The 20,811-nt window shown below is 35.7% G+C and overlaps 1 protein-coding gene across 1 annotated transcript in view; it reads right to left on the minus strand.

Moving 5' to 3' along the window:
• ADAMTS3 (ADAM metallopeptidase with thrombospondin type 1 motif 3) overlaps positions 1–20,811 on the minus strand; it is a 279,687-nt gene that overhangs the window by 129,428 nt on the left and 129,448 nt on the right. Inside the window, exon 4 of the mRNA XM_017958779.2 lies at positions 5,216–5,372. Coding sequence (XP_017814268.2) covers positions 5,216–5,372 — 157 coding nt within the window. The remainder of the gene's footprint in view (positions 1–5,215; positions 5,373–20,811) is intronic.

Genomic DNA, 20,811 nt, shown 5'->3' on the forward strand with positions numbered 1-20,811 from the left:
TTCATCTTCAATTCTTTATTGGAAAAAAAAAATATGGATTTACATTTGTAACACTTCAATCCTGGTCTATCTATGTCTTAAATAAGCTCTTTTCATTGAACCTATCCATACAGAGACAGAAGAAACTCAGTAAGGCAATTTAATGAAAAAAATAAAGTATTATCCTTTATGTTTCACATCTGAAAGCTCTTTAACCTTCACTCTGCTTCCTATTTTATGTAATAATTCAATCTTCATATTGCCTTCATTTGTCAATAATTGTTATAAATACCCCAATTGTGAAACATACAAAACCAACCAGACAAAAAATTCCATAAATATGATTAATATTTCCACATGAATCCAATAGTAATAGTCTTGACAAATGATTGGTTGCTAAATAAGATGATGCAGGTGTGAAAAATTTATAATTTAACACCTACCCAAAATAATGATTGCTACTTGACATATCTTAGTAATTTAGTAATAATATGTTCCATACTTCATTTACTAAAAAGAAAATCTGCTAAAATTAATTTATGTTACTCAATTTTTGTGTGGGTTACAAAGCCCACCAATGATTCTCTTTGATTAGGGCATAGGTCATGAGAACTTCCAAATACAGCAGGTTAGAGTATATACTGACATGTCTACAGATTCAAGGAAGGGCTCTGGGCCTAGGAAGTTCCTAGGAGTAGTAAAATAAGAAATAATCTTCTCATTTTTCTAGTTCTTGTTTCATAGTTTAATTCCCCGGCAACCAGTAGCAACTCCCAAATCATTTCTGACTTCTGCATGTTTCCCACCTGGGACAAAAACACGCCTTCACAGCACCATGACAACCACGCCAGCAACACAAGCATTTGGGTTCATGCAGGAAAATGAAAATCCTGAAAGGAAACTAGGAGAGAAAGGCCTACTATTCCTCATTTCCCACTGGTAGGATGTAATTACAAAAATTACTTTAACACAAAGCTTCTGGTGAATGAATAGCGGGTAATTTGAGGGGAAAGCCTAGGGCCTAGGGATTAAATTAAAAAACGTAAAATGCTGAATGATGTCATACAAGTTCAATCACCTTCCCCCCAAAAAGTAAACTGCCTAAAGCAAACTCCTTAGTGATGACAGAGTAAACATTCTTAAGAGATAGGCAGGAGTATTTTTTTTACATGAGTTTAGACAAATGATTGATTTAATGGTAGAGGTGAAATTTATGACCCTTTAATTTCTATTAAGTATATTGTTACCAATTATAATTTCAAATATAACATAATTTTGTCCAAATTAAAGAGTTTTGAAATGTGATTTCCATGCCCCTAAATCTGAAAAAGAAGCAAATTAAACATGCCCACCATGATGAAGTAGACAAATGTGTCATAAGCATGCCAAGTTTATGTTTTTTGTTTAATGAAAAGGATGCTATTCGTTTGCTAGAAACTGGCAGTGCTATGTGTTATAAATACTTGCCACTTCTGTACTAGAAGACACCATTATTTATATTGCCAAATGTAAAACTGCTTTAGATCTTATTCTTTAACGAGTAATTCTAAAGCAGAGCACTGCATTTTTGACTTTACTACTTAGTTCAATATATTTTTAAACAACTCTTCATATGTTTCACATTGTGAAAATACAACTTTCCTATTAAGAGTCAGAAAAGAAGAATGCGCTATATATAGGATTGATTGTTTTTGTGTTGTTGAATCATACCGTATGATACATTATCTTAACAGTTTCAAAGCTGTGACTTTTGTTGGAAACTCAGCTGAATATTCTTAGCGGACAGGGAATAGAAATAGATATTTTCATTTGGTCAAGCTGAATAGCTTAGGGCTCTCGAGTGTGGGAGAAGCATAATTTTTGTTTTGTTTCTAGTTTTAATTTTGTTTTCTGGAGACATAAAGTCCTTCTTAACTATAGCAAACATCTTTCATAGGCTTCCAATTCTATGTAGTGTACACCTTCAGATTCTCAGTGATACACCTGAAAATGAGAGAGTAGAAGGCAAGAAGGGGCATTCTAACCATCGACGAGCCAATAACTGCTGTTTCACTCTCAAGCTAATCTCTACCCATCCCTACCACAAGAAATGTTTAGAAGGCCATTCACACTTTGACTCTGGGACATGATTATGAAAATGCACCATGCATTTTTTAATTCACTCAGTGGTCTAAAAGATCATATAACTTAATCTACTTAAATTGGACCGACTTATCATTCTCCTTTATGAAGCCTATTTCTGTTTCTCAATTTATATACCTGAATTCTGGAAAGAGAATTATCTAGTCTTCTAGATTAGAATTTCTCTCTTTCCCCGCCCCCTCCAACATCTACCCCATCACAAAACTCCAACAGTTTTACTTCAATTTCTATCCATTTGGCTCTATCTCTCCATTGCCTAGTTCAGGTCCTAATAGATTTTAATGTATAACACTTGCAACAAACTCCAGAGCTCAAATGAATGGCGGTTCTGAGGAACTAAACTGCCAAATCAAGAAATGTAGCTAGTCAATTACTGTGACAAGTAGCAAAATAGGGCAGACTGTTTACATGGGCCCTACTGATGAAATCCTGCAGGGTCAGAAATGGCTTGCTTATGATCAAAACTCCTACTGATGACTTGCTGTCAGAGAAATGTATGGAGACCATGGTTCTCAAACACATTTCACTCCAAGTAAGTTTTAGCTTATGGATTTTATTCCTCTTCCTACATAACTCATTAAGAAAGACCTCATATGTTTCCTAAAATAAAATCTTGAATTAATCCAGAAAAGGCACTATTTTATATAGTGCTTTTGCTTTCATTTATAAATCAATATACCTTTCTAAACCTAATTTTTTTCAATTTTACATTTTAAAATAATGGAATACATTACAAAAATATATTCTTAATTTACAGTTGGAAGGTATTTGGTCTATGAGAAGACTTGGCTCTCCATCTTGCTACCAAGAAGTTAAAGGAAGAATTTAAAAGTTCCGAATCTGAATCACTTGTTCCCCCAGGCAAGAGAGTTACACTTCTAACGTATATGGTTACAATTCAAGATTCTCAAAAGGAGGTAAATTCATATCACCTACAACTTAATTCAATCAGAGCTTCATAAGAAGAAGGTGAAAATCATTAAGCTCATATTAACATTTATCATGGAACATTTTAAGAGAACAGAATGATTTAATTTTGATTCAAGTTTTAAGGTAATCAAGAGGTGACAGAGGAACTCCTTTTGCTCTGACCCATGACCACTGAAACTTGTCTCAGAATGTATTACTCTAGTTTGCGGCCTACTTCGACTATAATTGCAATCTTCTATTAATGACTGAAAAACTCAGTCTTCAGTGTCTGCATTATTAAAAACAACTTTTAAGTAAACTGAGTGTGTTGATGCTATTGAAATTGACATTTTAAATAATTTTCTAAAGCAATGTTCCAAATTTCTGTAATTCCATCCAATTCCTTTATGTATACGTACCCTGACTGTTAATTTCCCTATTCTATCATCTAAAAATACAATAAGTATTAAACATAATATTTCTTGTAACTTTCTTACTTCAAGCAAAAAAAAACTCTTCTTATAAATATCAGACTAATGAAAAGTACTAGGATTAATATTTATAGAAATATACACCTTCGGGAATTGAAATGTAGTAATAGGGTACAGCTTGATGAAACTACGGTTATGACAGATGGAGCTGATGGGAGGACAGCCACAGTAACTCATCTGGCTTTCAGTTCTCCTATACAATTCCATAGCATGTGGCCTATGCTTTCCTAAAAAATATTTAACTGTTGCTTTGAAAGAGGTATTAGATATTAGTAATATGCAACAACCAAGATTTACTTATAGAAAAAGCACTCTATCCTACTACCTTTTCTTTAACATAACCAGTCTTCTGATTTAGAATAACAATTTTAGAATATGAAAATTGAGATTCACCTGAAGACAATGACTAATGGTTCAACTTAAACAAAACTCTTAACATGCTAATCTTCTGCAAAGATATTAAATATTAACAGTTAATTAAATAACAGCTGGCATTGATCAAGCACCCATTTTTGCTGAATACTACATTCAGCAATTTGCATATAAGTCTAATACTTATTACAATTGTGCAATATATATTACTTCTTTTTTCATAAAAAAAACTGAGGCTCAGAGAGGTTAAGTACTAATCTAAGGTAACAACAACTTGGTGTGCAGAGCTATTATTACTCACACCAAGTCTAACTGCAAAGCCACTACAGTGACTCTATAAGCTAGGCACACATTTTATAATACTGTATTTATTAATATAGTCCTGTTGTTTCAAATGAGAAATTTCTTTAAAATTTTCAAGATGTGTTAACTTTAAAGTTATCTTAAATTGCACTATTCTATTCATAAAGAATTTTAGGAGAAGTTAGTAGCATCTGAAAATCAGACAACTAGGTAACAAGTCTCAAAAGGCAATCTAGAAGAGAAATTATTTCTAAAGAGGAAACTCTTTATTCTTAATTAAGAAAGTTGTCCTGGCAAATGTTAACAGACTTTTTGAGATCTGGTTAAAAAAAAAAAATGGATTCCCAAATTTTCTTTTTCTCCACAGAGGAAATTTTATATCCAATGCATAAGCATATTTCCTTAATACTAAGTAACTTTCAGGTTTAATTTAAACAAACAAACAAAAATAGAAAATTTTTACGCAACATAATTTACTTGACTTTAGCAGTTCTAGCCTAATTTGAAATAGAAGTCCACAGAAGAATTTGATTCACTGTCTCCTCCATATAGTAAAAGTTTTGCAAAATAGATTTTAAAGTCAAATAGCATTATTATTTTCAAATATATCCATCACACTGGTCTTAAAACAAAAAGCAACTGTTTGTCATGTCAATATATGTCCTTTAAAAGGTTTAAAATAACACTGATAATTCATAATTAAGATACTTCTGTAAAGCACAAACCACAAATATTTTCAAATTTTAACATAAGCTAGAGAACCAATAGTTTTAATATAAAGGTATTAAAAGAAGTCATATCAGGGATATATAACACACTGGAATAAATACCTGTAACATATACTCTATGCATTTTTTTAAAAGCAAGCCAAATTTCATGATTTATAAAAGTAAACTTCTTTTGCTACCTCCACAATATACAGGAGCACATGACAATCACATTCTCTTACTTGATGACAGAGTTATTTTCATAATATCTTAAAATTATATTTCATTATTAAGCTTTGTCAAGATGCCTACCTCTGTAGTGGAAGTCTTTGGACATGTCTATGGGAGCCTGTTCTACTGCTGATCTCTTGTAGACAACATGAATCCTTCCTTTTTCTTCCTCCATCTGTTTACCTCTTTCCAAGGGTTCAATGAAATACTCTTCATTATCACTTTTTATCATTCCAGCCTAGAGAAAGCACAAAATGTGTTAATTTAAAAAAGAAATATCTATCATCTTCAGCTCACAAGCACATCTTTTTAAATGTCAAGAATATGACTTGTGAAAACTAACGCTTTTTCTTTCCACATTTGGCTATATATTTAAAATAGTTATTAACTATCAGTAATTCATATAAGGTAGAAATTCACATATGACAGAAATGAAAAAAATTCATATTAAGGTACTATAGAATACAAAATTTACATAGGATGAGAATAGGGAAATCATACAACATATACATTTTATCAAACTAGAAAATAAGTGCATTTGTATGTTCTACCTGGTATTTTATATCTAGTAAGAATCATATGGGATACATAAATTCAAAAAATCTCTAATTTCCCATAATAACCCACTGTGGAGCAGTTTTCCACACATTACATACTTTTTCACTTATTTACATCTTCCTCCCAAACAAGGTGGCATGACAGAAATGAGTTCCATGCTACATTCAGTATGTAAAGTTACTTCTTTAAAATAGTCTCAGTAAGCTTCTGTGGAAATTCCACATTTCTAGAGCTTATGAATTTGAAGAACTAACTCATATTTGTCCTAGCTTAATCTAACTTTATGATTAAAATTATAACTTTAATATATATTTATATATATGTATACATATATATATATATACCCCTCAAACTGCAGCCTTTCACACTGAAAAGCCTATTCTTACTTTCAGTTCCTTCTATCTCTCTATTGTTTTCTGATTCTGTTTCATCTTTTAATTATTCAGAAAACACCAGGCCTATAGTCAGTACTACAGCTGAAGAAAAATGATGGTTTTTTCTAAAATGTGATATTTCTCAAACATCAAGTCCACATTACAGTCAAGTCGTTGTGGCTCATGTTTCTACTTTAAACATCATACAATAATATGAAATATTAATTTAAATATAAGCACATTTATTTGAAAACAAAATTGGAACAAATAATGTGTTAGTGTGGAGATTGTACTTATTTTGAAAATACATATCAGATTTAGAGATGCCATATTTTTTCTCAGACCTTTAACTTATTCTGTATTTTCACACATGAGGTCACTGGCTCTCGGGCCACATGGACAAGGGAGGAGTTTCTTACTCCTTCCAACTATGTTGATATCTTTGCCATTATGCTGTCAAGCAACATAGAAATGAAAGGGAGGGGAGGTGTCCTTTACCAAAGAGCGTATGTTTTCAGCAGATATATATAATATATTATATATTATATATCTGTATTATATATTATATTATATATTATATGCTGTATATAATATTATATATTATATATGTGTGTATGTATATATACAACAAAGATGCCTATGACTATAGCTTTTCTGTTGCACTCAAATCTGTCCTTTTCCTTTCTGTTCTGACTTCTACAACTGGGTATGGTATTTCCCTTCTTCCCCTTTGTAAGCCTCACAGGGATCTTAAAAGCTATGCCATCTCCATATGCCACTTCTGCACTTGCCTTTATGATGTGCACTACAAACAGCCCTGGAACCTATGGGGCCATGTCTCACAAGAAAACATTACTACAACTCTTCTACTATTCTTGGCCCATACCCTCTGGAACAACCCTCTAGCTTTCACTTAAAAGAGCATTGAGCTAGTGGGTACTTAGTAGTAAAGCTCATCTTCCAGATACTCCAAAAATTGGAGTTTCTTTCTTTACCTAATTACTTTACACTTAGTCATGTACTATGAAATACACAGTATTTTTCAAAAGTTACATAGTTAATTATTCCCTATTCAGAGTTGTTCCTATTGGTTAATAGATTCACCTCTTCTACAAATATAATTTCCAACATCTTCCTCATGCTTTCCAATTTTAATTTTAATCTCTTCTATATTATGGTCATATTAGTTTATCTCCTATTACCAGTAATTCCAACACTCACTGCTATCGGCCTTCTCAGGCATTAATGAATTAATGTCCATAAACTATATCCAAACTAAGCACAAACACAGTAAACATATAAAAAGTTAATAAAATGTATAAGGCTAAAATGTTATCTCATCCCTAACACCATCTGTTGGTAGCAAAAAGCGTGAACTGGCTTTATCCTGGAACGATAGGTCTGTTTTTATATATGGAAGTTTATAAGGGGAAGTGCATCAGCATGGGAGTTTCAGTATTCATCTTTATTCCAGTCTTTTCTTTGCTCCAAATCTGCTATCACTGCATTCTGTAACATCTACATTATCCTCCCATCCTCCTAAATCCACTAACATTTCCTTAGTTATAAACATCATCATTATTTATTTGGATGACAAAAACTCCCTATCTTAAGATTTTCCGAAGATCATAATGATTCTCCCAGATGAGTGCCTGACTCAGGGAAGAAACAGTGCCACTGAAGCGGTCAGCGACTCTGAGCAATGGGCAATGGCTATTGCAGTCACTTGAAAGTGACAGGGAGGGCAGTGAGGATTAGCCCACGTGCCTATTGAAAACACTTCTCCATATCTGCTACGGCAAACATTCAAATTCCAGGCCACATGATGTTATTTTATCACACTAAGCCACAGGTAAAACAAAATTCAACACAATTAAACATCTCATTTAGAAAGCAAAGAAAATTTAAGTCAGACTGAGTCAGTATTAGTGACAAGGCAAGCGTTGGATCAAGTGATGTCCAATAACTCCATGGATCCGAAATCTGAAAGTCGGCCCTTTTATTTATTAATTTCAGTAAAGTTTAATGAAAGAAAGTACTTTATATAAAGCACTGAACTAAATATAGTAATAAATGAGAAATCCTGAAAGACAGTTCATTTGTCCTCATTTGATTCAATACAGTCGAATAAATAAAATACATGCCTACTGAAATTCAGTGAGTATGCTATGGAAAGTCCAGAAAGTAATTGACAGGACAGTTGATAGTAAAATCAAGTAAAATTTTTTTCCTCCATAATCTCACCAGACACAGAAAACTTAGTAAGAACTGTTGATTTTTCACTCGAAATTATCCAGTATCTATTTCAACTGAAATGTACCTAGTCCACATCACAATAAACCTTCGCTTTGGCCACCGTTACTGTTCACATGATGTACATATTCACCTAGTGTGGCAGCCAAAATTGCCCTTTAACATTATCATATTAAATTTGGATAAATTTGAATTTGGTAGCAAGTGGAGCAAGCATGTAAGAGCTCAAAACATCAGGTGCTTCTTTCCCACTCACATAAAGCTCAGGATGGTTTTGGATTGGCCAGGAAGGGTTTCTACTCCACACAGCCATCCAGGAGTCCAGGCTGACAGTGGCTCTATCATCGTAATATAATCTTCCAGTATGCCTAGTCAAAACGGGAAGCAGTCTGAGGAAGCCCACATGGGAAATTTTTTTTTTTTTTTTTTTTTTTTTTGAGACGGAGTCTCGCTCTGTCACCCAGGCTGGAGTGCAGTGGCCGGATCTCAGCTCACTGCAAGCTCCGCCTCCCGGGTTTACGCCATTCTCCGGCCTCAGCCTCCCGAGTAGCTGGGACTACAGGCGCCCGCCACCTCGCCCGGCTAGTTTTTTGTATTTCTTAATAGAGACGGGGTTTCACCGTGTTAGCCAGGATGGTCTCGATCTCCTGACCTCGTGATCCACCCGTCTCGGCCTCCCAAAGTGCTGGGATTACAGGCTTGAGCCACCGCGCCCGGCCGGGAAATTTTTATGAGCTAGCCCTACTCGTGCTATTCACCATTTCCACTTACTGCCATAGATAGGATACAGTTGCATGGCTCACAGCCAACTGCAAAGAGGGCCAGGAAATGTAAGCTGGCTATATGCCCAGAGAGAAGAGACAAATGGATTTTGATGAACAGATGGAAGTCTCAACCTCCAAAAAGATCATGCCACTCCTTTGCTTAAAACACTTTAATTGCTCCCCATTGCACTTAACACTGCACTCATTACTTTGGCCTTCAAGGCCGACATCATCTGTGCTGCCCACCATCCTCAAGTTTGCCATTCTCAGTGTCCTCGTGAGGTCCCAACCTCAGGGGATTTTGTTCAACTTTCTTTTTCTGTTTCTATTCCCAAGGTCCTTATAACCTCAGGTCTTTGCAATGCCATTAGTTCTGCTTATAGAGCCTTGGTTCCACCACATCACACTTCCCTAAGCTGGCTGGTTTTTATTCTCCAGGTTTCAAGTTAAATGTTATCTCCTTAAAATGATTTACTCACTCCCTCACCTCACAAAAATGAGGTGCCCCAATCTAAATTAGATCCTCTCTTAGCCAATTATTCTAACTGAAAGTAATGTGTTCTTTTCTCTCCTGGTCCTTAACACAAATTTCAAGGGTGTATTTAGCTGAATGTGAAATCTATGGTTCTCTCTCTCCCCTGTGGAACTGTTAGCTACTAAGGCACATATATCTAGCTTAACCCACCTTTGAGTCTTTTTTTTTTTTTTTTTTTTTTGGAGACGGAGTCTCGCTCTGTCGCCCAGGCTGGAGTGCAGTGGCCGGATCTCAGCTCTCCCACCAGCTGCCCGCCTCCAGGTTCATGTTCCTCCTGCCTCAGCCTCCCGAGTAGCTGGGACTACGAGAGCCCGCCCACCTGTGGCTAGTTTTTTTTGTATTTTTTTTTTTTAAGTAGAGGCCAAGGGGTTTCACTGTTAGCCAGGATGGTCTCTATCTCCTGACCTGTTGTCCACATGCCTTTGGGTCTTAGCTCCATCACAATTTAGCAGCACAAAATGTATTCAATAAAGTTCTGATGAAAAATTACATGAATGAATGAATGATACAAATGAGGGAATGAAGAACTTTTAGACTTTTGGTGATTTTCCGAAGACGGGAGTATTGCTATAGTGGGGATAGAAGAGAAGGAATTAGAAGTGAGGCCATTCGAGGGGAGCAACAGTTCTAAAGCAAGCTTGTCCAACCTGTGTCCTGTGGGCCACAGGCAGCCCAGGACAGCTCTGAATGCAGCCCAACACAAGTTCATAAACTTTCTTAAAACGTTATCAGATTTTTTTGTGATTACTTTTAAGCTCATCAGCTGTTGTTACTGTGAGTGTATTTTATGTGTGGCCCCAGACAATTCTTCTTCTTCCATTGTGGCCCATGGAAGCCAGAATACTGGATACCCCTGTAAGTACAAAAGTTCCTGGTACACATGTGGATAGCAAGCAAGCCCATTCAGGGAACAGTTCATGCAGGGCGGCTCCAAAACAATGTCACAGAAGACTATTAGTACTACCTTGGGTCAGAATTTTAACATGTAGAAACAGAGAACCAAAAAATAAATAAATAAAAAAGAATGTTGATCAGATGGACGAGAACAAAACACTATTTTCATATTTCTCTGATGATTAAGTGCCAGATAGAAGCAAGCAAGAAGCTAAAATAACAGTCCAGATACAAAAACTGGCAATGGGAAGAGAAAAGGTCAGGGGAGTGGGGAAGGAATTAATTTAAAAGTGATTTCAGGAAAAAAAAAAAGTGGTACTTTTTAAAATATAAGCTCCTCTACTCAAAACCTTTTAAGGTCTCCCCTTCTCACTGAGATTAGTAACCAAAGTTCCTACAGAGTCTACCTAGGCCCTCCCTGATCTCAGCATCACTGCCTTCAAGACTCCATCACCTCTCCAGCCTCATCTGCTCACTCTCTTCCTTGTTGGCTTCACTCCAGCCATGATGGGCTCCTTGCTGATTCTTGAATACTTAGGGGGTGTTTCCCTTTTAAGACCTTTACACTGGCACTTTCCTCTACTTGGAATCCTCTTCCCCTAACACTCTGCATGGCTGACATTTTCACCTCCTTTAAGTCCTTGCTTAGGTGTTGCTTCTCAAAGAGCATACACGGACTACCCATCTACTTCTCAACCCAGCACCCCCAGCCTCTTTTCCTACACTGTTTCCACTGCACTTATTGCCCTCCAACAGACTGGATCACTTAACTGCCTATCATGTTTATTGTTTATTGTTAGTAACCCACCACTGCCTTGCTGGTCAGGAATCACTTCTTGGTCTGCTTTGTTCAACTATGTATCTCAAGTGCCTAAAGCAATATCTGGCATAAACTAGACACTCGATAAATACCTGATACATGAAAAAACATCAACAAAGAAGGAAGGCACAATCTAAGATTACACCTTAGTTTTGAAGTTGGATGACTATGAAATTAATGTTTTCATTCACAGAAACAGGAAAGCCAAAATGGCAAGATGACTGGAAAACAGGAGAAAAAGTTAATGTGTTTTGTTTTAACCATTCTCTTGAAATAGTGATGGAAATTCCCAGCATTCAGTAGAGAAATACAGAATTATAATTCAGAAAAAAAAAAAATTGTCACAGCCACAATGGATTTGGGATACATCTTCTCAGAGGAAATAGCTAAAGCTGTTAACAGAAATGAAGAAGAAAAGTACATAAAGAGATTTGAGGGAGGGTCAATAGAGAATTCTGGGAAATGACCATATAACCTTAGGAAACTGTCATATAGGAAATTCCTAAAATCTAAATCCTAGACCATGGCCTATAAGGCCCTCCATGTCCTAGCATTGTCTATTTTTCTGGCTTCTAACACTTTATGCCTTGCTCTTTCTGCTCTAGCCACATGGTCCTAGTCCCACTGGCACTACCCCACTTACATCAGTTAGTATCGCTTTCACTCTCTATCCCGACTTTTTCCCTTCCAGTATGACTAGATGATTTGCCTGGCCCCATTCCGTATATAAGCTTCACATGGGCATGGGCTTTGCCATATTCACTGCTATGTCATATCCCAGGGACTAGCACAGTGCCTGGCTCAAAGTAGGTGCCTAACACTTGAGGGAGCATAGGAGAAGAAATCAATGTAAGTTATGGAAAAGTGAAGATAAAACACCTTAGATTTAGAAGGAAACGGAAAAGGAATGATGAGAGATAGGAGGAAAACCAAGAAGAGTGTCATGGGCACCTAGTAGGATAGAATTTTGTCAAAGTAAAAGTAACTGCAGTGAAGAAGACACAGAGAATGAAGTCTGTGAGAAGGAAACTAGGCATGCAAAAGCATTTAATTACAGTAGTGGGGGCTGATGAGATATTACAAGGAATTACAGAAAGGGTCAGTGTCAAAACCACATATTTTTCAGATCCCAGAATATTCACAGCCATTAGAGGTAGATTCTTCTGCACTTCTTCCTGTCACACCATATTAATATTTCTCTGTGTAGCTACCAAAATTAGAGTGACTATTTTTAAAGTACCTGAGGTTTTAGACAAGTCTTTCCTATACATACTTAAGAAAGGAAAAAATCATCAGTAGTAATAACTAAATAGTCAAAGTTCTTTTATCCACTAGAATGCCCATTTAGGTAGTCATGCACTATCATACATAACCCTCAGTAAAAAATTCACATTCCTGCTCTCAGGTCTGCAACATTTTATTTCACAGGATATATTTAGCACATATGACAATGAAGTGACTTAAGGAATAAGTGTGCACAAAATTCTAAGTACTACTATTATTTATAATGAAACCAGAAATATATGACTTAGAAATTTTTAGAAGTGTCACACATACAATTATATATTCTCCTGAGGGATTCCATTTAAAAAGATGCAATCATTTTTAATTTATCCTTAATGTCAATTAATCGACATACAATATCAAGATAATGTTCTATAAATTTCCCTATATAACATAAAGTCCTTCATATAAAGTACTGCATTGATATATGCAGAGATTCTAATCTCTGCAATGATACGTGAAATATTTATTGTTTCCCAAACTATTTTCCAAAATTTAACACTAATTTTTAAAAATATTTATGTTTAGTATAGCATTAAGTACATTATGTTAAACATATTTTATTTTGCTCTAATTCTTCATATAGGCTCTCTGACAGCATTTCGGAGGGGATATTTATAAAACAATGATGTGTGCTAAAAAGCCAGCTGCAAAATTCCCCTCATCTGGTCAACTCTTCCAGCTACATCACTCAACTCAAACACTGCCAAGAATTCAGAATTAAGTCAGATAGCCTCAGATGATGAAAACAGCGATCACAAAGGCCACACTCCTTACTCACTAGGAGGGGTCCTCACAGCCATATTTGAAGCCCAATTCTAATAAACTAGGTTAGATAGTTTTCTAACTCTCATCAGAGCATAAATGGCAAATGAGAACAAGGGGTGTGGGGTATAGAGAGTTTCAGATGAGATAATGTCTATGAATGCCCTTTATAAAGTCCTACAAGAAATGTAAAACACTGGTTTTTATATGTCTATAATAATAAAAATCAGACATCAAGAGAAGAATAAATTGTATTTAAGACAAAAATCAGTCTAAGTGACATTTTTTAAAAAGTTCCATCAAAAATTACAATATTTTCTTAAAATTCTGTGTCAAATATTCTAAAACACTTATGCCATGGACACATTCCATTTCTAATTGTAACAACTAAACATTTTATTGCAGTTCTTCTCAAATCTGCTAAGGAAAGAGAATAGAGATGGGTAGCTTTTTTTGGTGCCTCATGAAATAGGTACCAATCATTTAACATAGAATTGCAGCTGAAACTAAATATTTACCATTTTGTGCTAAATCTGTTACAATCTTACACTAGTTCATAGCACAGAAAGGCATAGTAAGTTTTAAATGTCTGGAAAAGATGCTGAGAAAAATGTATATCAATATTGTGTGTGTAAGAGAGAGAATATGTGTAAATATAATAGTCAAGTAAGACTATCATTATACTTTAGTGGTACAACAACATGATTTTAGTTTGCTAAGGTTCTCTGAAAACACATTCTGAGAATCACCGTTTCACTGTTATTTCCTCAAACATCTGTTGTATCAATGTTCCAAGCAAACACATTGTGTAATTCCATTTACAATTAGAATGGACAGATTTTACTATATGCAGATGATTTCTAAATATTTCCTGAATTTCAGGCAGCATTTCAATGGCCTCTCCAGAACTTCTGCAAAGGAAGGATTGAGGAAGGTAAAGTGGTTGAGGAGGGCTGGAAAGTAGAATGACTAGTACCGTTCTGAAGCTGTATTCGCAAACCAAAAGTACTATCTCTCTACTTAAATAAAAGAAACTCAACTATTGAGATGTATTCAGACAGAGTACATAAAGAATAAGAGTAGCTGGAATAGCCTCCAAGCCATGCCTTCGATTTCTATAAAGCCTTCCCTTATTCTAAAGCCAGAGGGAATTTTTATCTCTTTTGAACTCCCAGAATTTTATGTATATTTCCATGGCATTTATCATTTTGTCAGCTTTGTACTACAATTATTTATATTAACTGTGCTAGTGCCTGGAAATTAAGAGATGTTAAATAAGATGTTAACTGTATCCAAATATAAACCTGATTAAATGCCAAATTTACATTTGAGTTTAGTTGGCATTTCATTCAACAATAACCCTTCCAGATGCTTTCTGTATCTTGAAAGCATCTCCTGCAAATGGCTAGAGTCCTACATTAAAGAAAAAAAAATAATGCCATCTCAACCCACAATTCAATTAATTGTTAAAGCAAATGGATCTAACCTTAACAAGGGACATTAGATATTACCATTTCAGTTCCCTAGAGAGCATAACCTTCAACCCTCTGCTGCCTGATTCTTATCAAAATACAAGTGACAAAAAAACAAAATTTGAGAAATATTTCCTGAAGGCTAAAGGATTTTCTATACATCCATTCTAATCCCTCTAATTTTCCCTAATCTCCATTACCAACTCCTGCTTCCATTAAGCCAGGCCACAGTTATTTGGGATCCTAATAGAACTGATTTTATTCAACTATACTAAAATGTTAAAACACCTGCCTAGAATGAAGATGATTACACAAAAAGAGCCCTAGGAAGCTCATTACTGTAGTAGCAGTGCATTTGTCACTGAGGACCTTTCTCAATGTCATACCCTGTTTGTTGCATGACAATCCTGGGGAAACAAAATCACAGACTTTAGTAACAGGAACAGTTCTTCTTCTCCCAAGAAACTAGTTCATTTTTATTACAAACACTGAATATTATATAACCAATCAGAATCTGAAAGAAAACTCAGAGTCAAATCTGTATCCTACTTTAGGAGAGTCTTGTGCCATAAATCCTTGGATACTAACTTTTTATTGGAGGTTATTTTTTCTTTTTTTATGTTCTCTTCTTGCTGACTTATTTTATTGTCAATATTTTATTGTATGAATGTATAAGCTGCTACATATTCTTTGTAATATTGAAGAGGGTAGGTACTTGTTGAATGACATGTAAGTCCTATATTTCAAGCTAAAGCTACAATAACATTATGGTTTAACTGATGTGAAACAAGAAAGCATATTCCTCCAGAAACTTGTGAATTATGGGATTAAATGCATTAGCAATGCTTAGCATTATCCAATGTTTCAAAAATATGAGTATTCTCAGAAAAAGTTGAGGATGCGTAAATTATTATTTGCATTATTCTTAGCAAAATGTGATAATTCATAAGCCTAAATCTTGCTTTTCTTTTATTTCTTAATGATTCACACTATACAATGGTAACACAAATATAAAATATATAAAACATATTTATTTTTAATATGGGCATTTGATTCTATGTTGCTGTGGATTCTATTTACATTAGTAAATGCATATACCCAAACTATAACTTCACTCATCTTGGCAGAAGGCATATCTGAACCAAAATAGCAGGCTTTCTGTTATTTATTTCTTTCCATTGATTTGGAAAATATAAAAGCAGGTCAAATAACAATATAACAATAAAAAACTAAATTAGCTTGGGTGCAGTGCCTCATGCCTATAATCCCAACATAGTGAGAGGCCAAGGAGGGTGGATCACTTAAGCCAGGAGTTTGAGACCAGCCTAGGCAATATAGTGAGACCCTATCTCTACAAAAATAAACAAATAAATTATCCAGGCATATAGGCATGTACCTGTGGTCCCAGCTACAGTGTTGAAAGGCTGAGGTGAGAGGACTTGCTTGAACTCTGGAGGTCAAGACTGCAGTGAGCCATGATTGTGCCACTGCACACCAGTCTGGGCAACACAGCAAGACCCCATCTCAAAAGAAAAGAAAAAATAAAAACTGAATCAAAGCAGTCATCCACTCTACTTCTTTCTAGGGTGATTTTTCCTAAAAATTAAATTAGGTGGGTAGAAAAAAAGGATCGGCCCTATATTGTTTTTCTATTGCTGCCAAAACAAACTGCCACAAATGTAATGGCTTAAAACAACACAAACTTATCTTTCAGTTTTGTAGATCAGAAGGCTGACTGGTGTCAAGGTGTTAGCAGGGACAATTTCCAAAAGCTCTTAATGCACTGGTACTATTTTCTTTCAACCTAACTTCTCACACATGCCAGTTCCACTCTTTCTCAACACCCCTTAGAACTCATTGAATTCATTAATCATTCCCAGGCTACACCCCTCCCAATTCTAATGTAAATGAAGAGAGCCTAAGCTGAAAGTTTCAAGAACTTCCTACTTGAGGTGGCAGAGTGGGGTCCAAGAAATTCCACTACATTCCTCTTTTGAGTGTCAAACACTTCTTTCCAAGTCTCTGCTGGTAACAACCATAGCCAGCTGTGTCAATGACCTTTTTATTCAGCTGATTATGTTGCACGTTCTCAGGTAAGCTCTGTTCCACACAAAGTGACATCATGAGGAATAGAGATAAGGCACAAGTATGCATTTATCGGGGCTCTCTGCTATAATACCTTGCCCAAGAGGAACAGAGAAAGAGATGAGTAAAGAAAACCAATCTGCAACTCAGAGCTGGAAAACAGCAGAAGGAAAAGAAAACAGAGACCAAAAAAAGAAGAAAAAAAGGAGAGAAGAAAGGTTAGTTCAATCAATCTCTACGTTCCAAATTCAGAGGGATGGCAAAATGGAAGAGAGAAAGAGCACAAGTGAGAGGCAAAGAGACAGGACATGAACTTCTGAGGAGTTCTTCTGCCTTTTACTGCACAGTAAATATCCACTCCAGCCCTTCTCCATCTCCTAATATGTTACATGCCTATTGTAGATGTGCTGCAACACACACAATGTATTTGTTGCTAAAATTCCATAAAGAAAGGTAAAATATTGAAAAATATTGAAAATGTACAGAAAATAAAGTTGATGTTTTTTCCTTTGTGAAAGAAAATGAAGTTAAAAAAATGAGATTATGCAACACTTTAAGGACCTTTTGTCATTTAAAAGTCAGTTTATTAACTGAACACCTAAAAAAACATTATGGGTACTGTGGCTTACCCATCGCTATTGTACTTGTGCAATTACATGGGGAATGGATGGGGACACAAGAAGTGAGGAAGAGGAAAAATGATATGAAGGAAATTGAGTTTGAAGATGAGTTGAAGGAGAGGTTCCACCTACCCTAATTTTCTGAAAGTCTTAATAGTCTCTAGTAAAATGCTTTTCATAAGTGTTTGACATTTATGAAATTCATGGCATATAAAATTTTATCCATTAAAAAAACTCTCAGCTACTTTTCATAAAGAGTATAAATCGTTGCTTACTGTATCTGTTTTAGTTTTTCATGTAGGGCTTTTCATGTTAAGATATTTTACCTAGCAGTTTTCCTTAGTTATGATGAGGTGTATAAGGACATACAAGAAAACCTCTAAGAAAAGACTTATATTGGATGACTAAAGCCATAATAGGATCAAAGACTGTAAACCTTAATTTTATTAACCTCATCAATTCAGTAAACCAAGAACTGCTGATTAAATGCTCATTTTTTTTTTACGCTTTCCATATTAACATACCTAATTGCCAAGCTAAAAGATAAGATGAATCTACCTTGTTTTAGAATAAAGGAGAAACCCTAGCTTGGTTGACACAGGACTTGGGTTCGGGTCGCAGCTTTGCTATTAACTAGCGTTGCTTGTGAAAAGTCATTTAAACTCTCTGGAGCTCAGTTTCATAATCTAAAAAATTAAAAGAGTATGACTAGATAATCTCTCAGATGTCTCCCAATTAAAATTATTCTATTATTTAAATTATATTTTAATATTAGAGCTCCCAAGACATGAATTTGAAAAGCTGCTCCCTGCCAATATCCCGAAACCCACTTATTCCCATAATAAATAACTTAAAAGATATTTGTAAGACTCATATACTTAACTCCTTAAGAAAGTAGGTCACAAACTTTAGTGTGCCAAAGAATTTAGGTCCCAACCTCAGAGACTTTTCCATGTTCCAACTCCAGAGAGTCTGATTCAAAAGGACTGGGATGGTGATCAGAAATCTGCAGTTTTAACAAGCACTTCAGATGCTGCAAATAGTAGTTGCCTGGAAATCACAGTTTGAGAAAAACTGCCTTAAAATTAATGTGCCAATCAAAATGAATTTTTGGATGTTTATTCTTTTCCTCCAAAATGAATTTTAAGATGACTATTTAAAGGAAACATGAATAAATGGAACCTATGAATTCAACTATATGTAATAATTGAAATACATAATAGTCATCTGCTAAAGATATAGTAAGTCCTATATACATTTCACAGGTTTTTAAAATTTTATAGAATAACTCAAGGTGTCTTAACACATATTAAAAAAACATATTCTTTCATTCAGTAGAAAATAGATATCTACCAACAGTCAGTTGTTATAGGAGGGAAAAAGCTTTAGAAGATCCAACAATTAAAAAATAGTTTAAGGGAAATGTAAAATCCAAAAGATTCTAATGCTTTAATCTTAGACATTACTCAAAAAAGCATTATTAAACATATCAAAGTGCATGATCATCCTGAACCTTCTTGAGTCAAGGAGATTAGTGACTGATAATTATTAAAGCTAGGATTATGCATTATACTACACTTTGAGGATACATATTAAAGATATAGTCACTGCTCCTAAAAAGATAAGTTAGATTCTAATCAACATTAATAGGGTTAAAATTAGTAGTGACAGGTATAATTTAAAGTATAGGTATTCTGCGTGTAAACAGGAATTCAATCCAGGTCAGTTCAACTATTCCTTCAGTGCTTGCTATTTTCCTTCTGAGCTTGCTATTTTCCTTCTGCAGTTGGGTGAATACAGAAAAGACCAATTCATGGTCAACGTCTCCTGGGCAGTGTTTTTCAAACTTCAAAGTGTAAATAAATCACCTGGAGACCTTGTCAGAAACAGATTCTGATTCAGCAGGCTAAGACTCAGTACTCCTAATAAATGCCCAGGTAACACTGATGTTTCAGGTCCCTGAACAACAGTTTGAGTAGTAAGGCCCCAGGGCATTTCAACCTTATTGTGTTGAAAAAAGAAAATTCCATGAATCAAATTAGGTCACTGTGGTAGATTGTATTTTCCAAAGATGGCCATATTACAATTGTTCTTATCCCACATGCTTTTCCAAGTGTGACCTTGGCACTCCCTCATCAAGAGATAGAGTTTAATTTCCCTGCCCTTGAATCTAGACCAGCTTTCATGACTCACTTGTCACCACAAGAATGTGGTAGAAGTGTCACTGCAGGACTTCTGAGCCCAGATGACAAGTCTTGCAGCTTCTGCTGTGGTCTCATGGAACACTCTCCCCAGCTGCTTCCTCTCAGAGCCCAGCACCCAAACTGGGATATAGGGGGAACCCGCACCTGATAATTCAACATGGGTTCTTTTCTATTTCCCTGAGTGTTGGCCGGTCTGAGAAATAAAGGGAAAGGGTACAAAGGAGAGAAATTTTAAAGCTAGGTGTCCAGGGGAGACATCACATGTTGGCAGGTTCCGTGATGCCCCCCAAGCCACGAAACCAGCAAGTTTTTATTAGTTATTTTCAAAAGGGGAGGGAGTGTACAAATAGGGTGTGGGTCACAGAGATCACATACTTCACAAGGTAATAAAATATTACAAGGCAAATGGAGGCAGGGCGAGGTCACAGGACCGGGGTAAAATTAAAATTGCTAATGAAGTTTCGGGCACACACATTGTCATTGATAAACATCTTAACAGGGTTCAAGAGCAGAGAACGGTCTGACTAGAATTCGCCAGGCTGGAATTTCCTAATCCTAGCAAGCCTGGAGGTGCTGCAGGAGACTAGGGCGTGTTTCATCCCTTTCTACATCTGCATAAAGCAGACACTCCTAGGGCAGTCATGTTAGAGGCCCTGCCCTAGGAATGCATTTTTTCCCCAGGGCTGTTAATTATTAATATTCCTTACTGGGGAAAGAATTCAGCGATATTTCTCTTACCCATTTTCAGTAATAAGAGAAATATGGCTCTGTCCTGCCCTGCCCACAGGCAGCCAGACTTTAAGGTTATCTCCCTTGTTCCCTGAAAATCGCTGTTATCCTGTTCTTAAGGTGCCCAGATTTCATATTGTTCAAACACACATGCTCTACAAACAATTTGTGCAGTTAACGTAATCATCACAGGGTCCTGAAGTGACATACATCCTCAGCTTACAAAGATGACAGGATTAAGAAATTAAAGACAGGCATAGGAAATCACAAGAGTATTGACTGGGGAAATGATAAATATCCATGAAATCTTCACAATTTAT

The sequence above is a fragment of the Papio anubis genome, chromosome 3 (assembly GCF_008728515.1).
Source record: "Papio anubis isolate 15944 chromosome 3, Panubis1.0, whole genome shotgun sequence".
In the NCBI taxonomy this organism is placed as follows: Eukaryota; Metazoa; Chordata; class Mammalia; order Primates; family Cercopithecidae; genus Papio; species Papio anubis.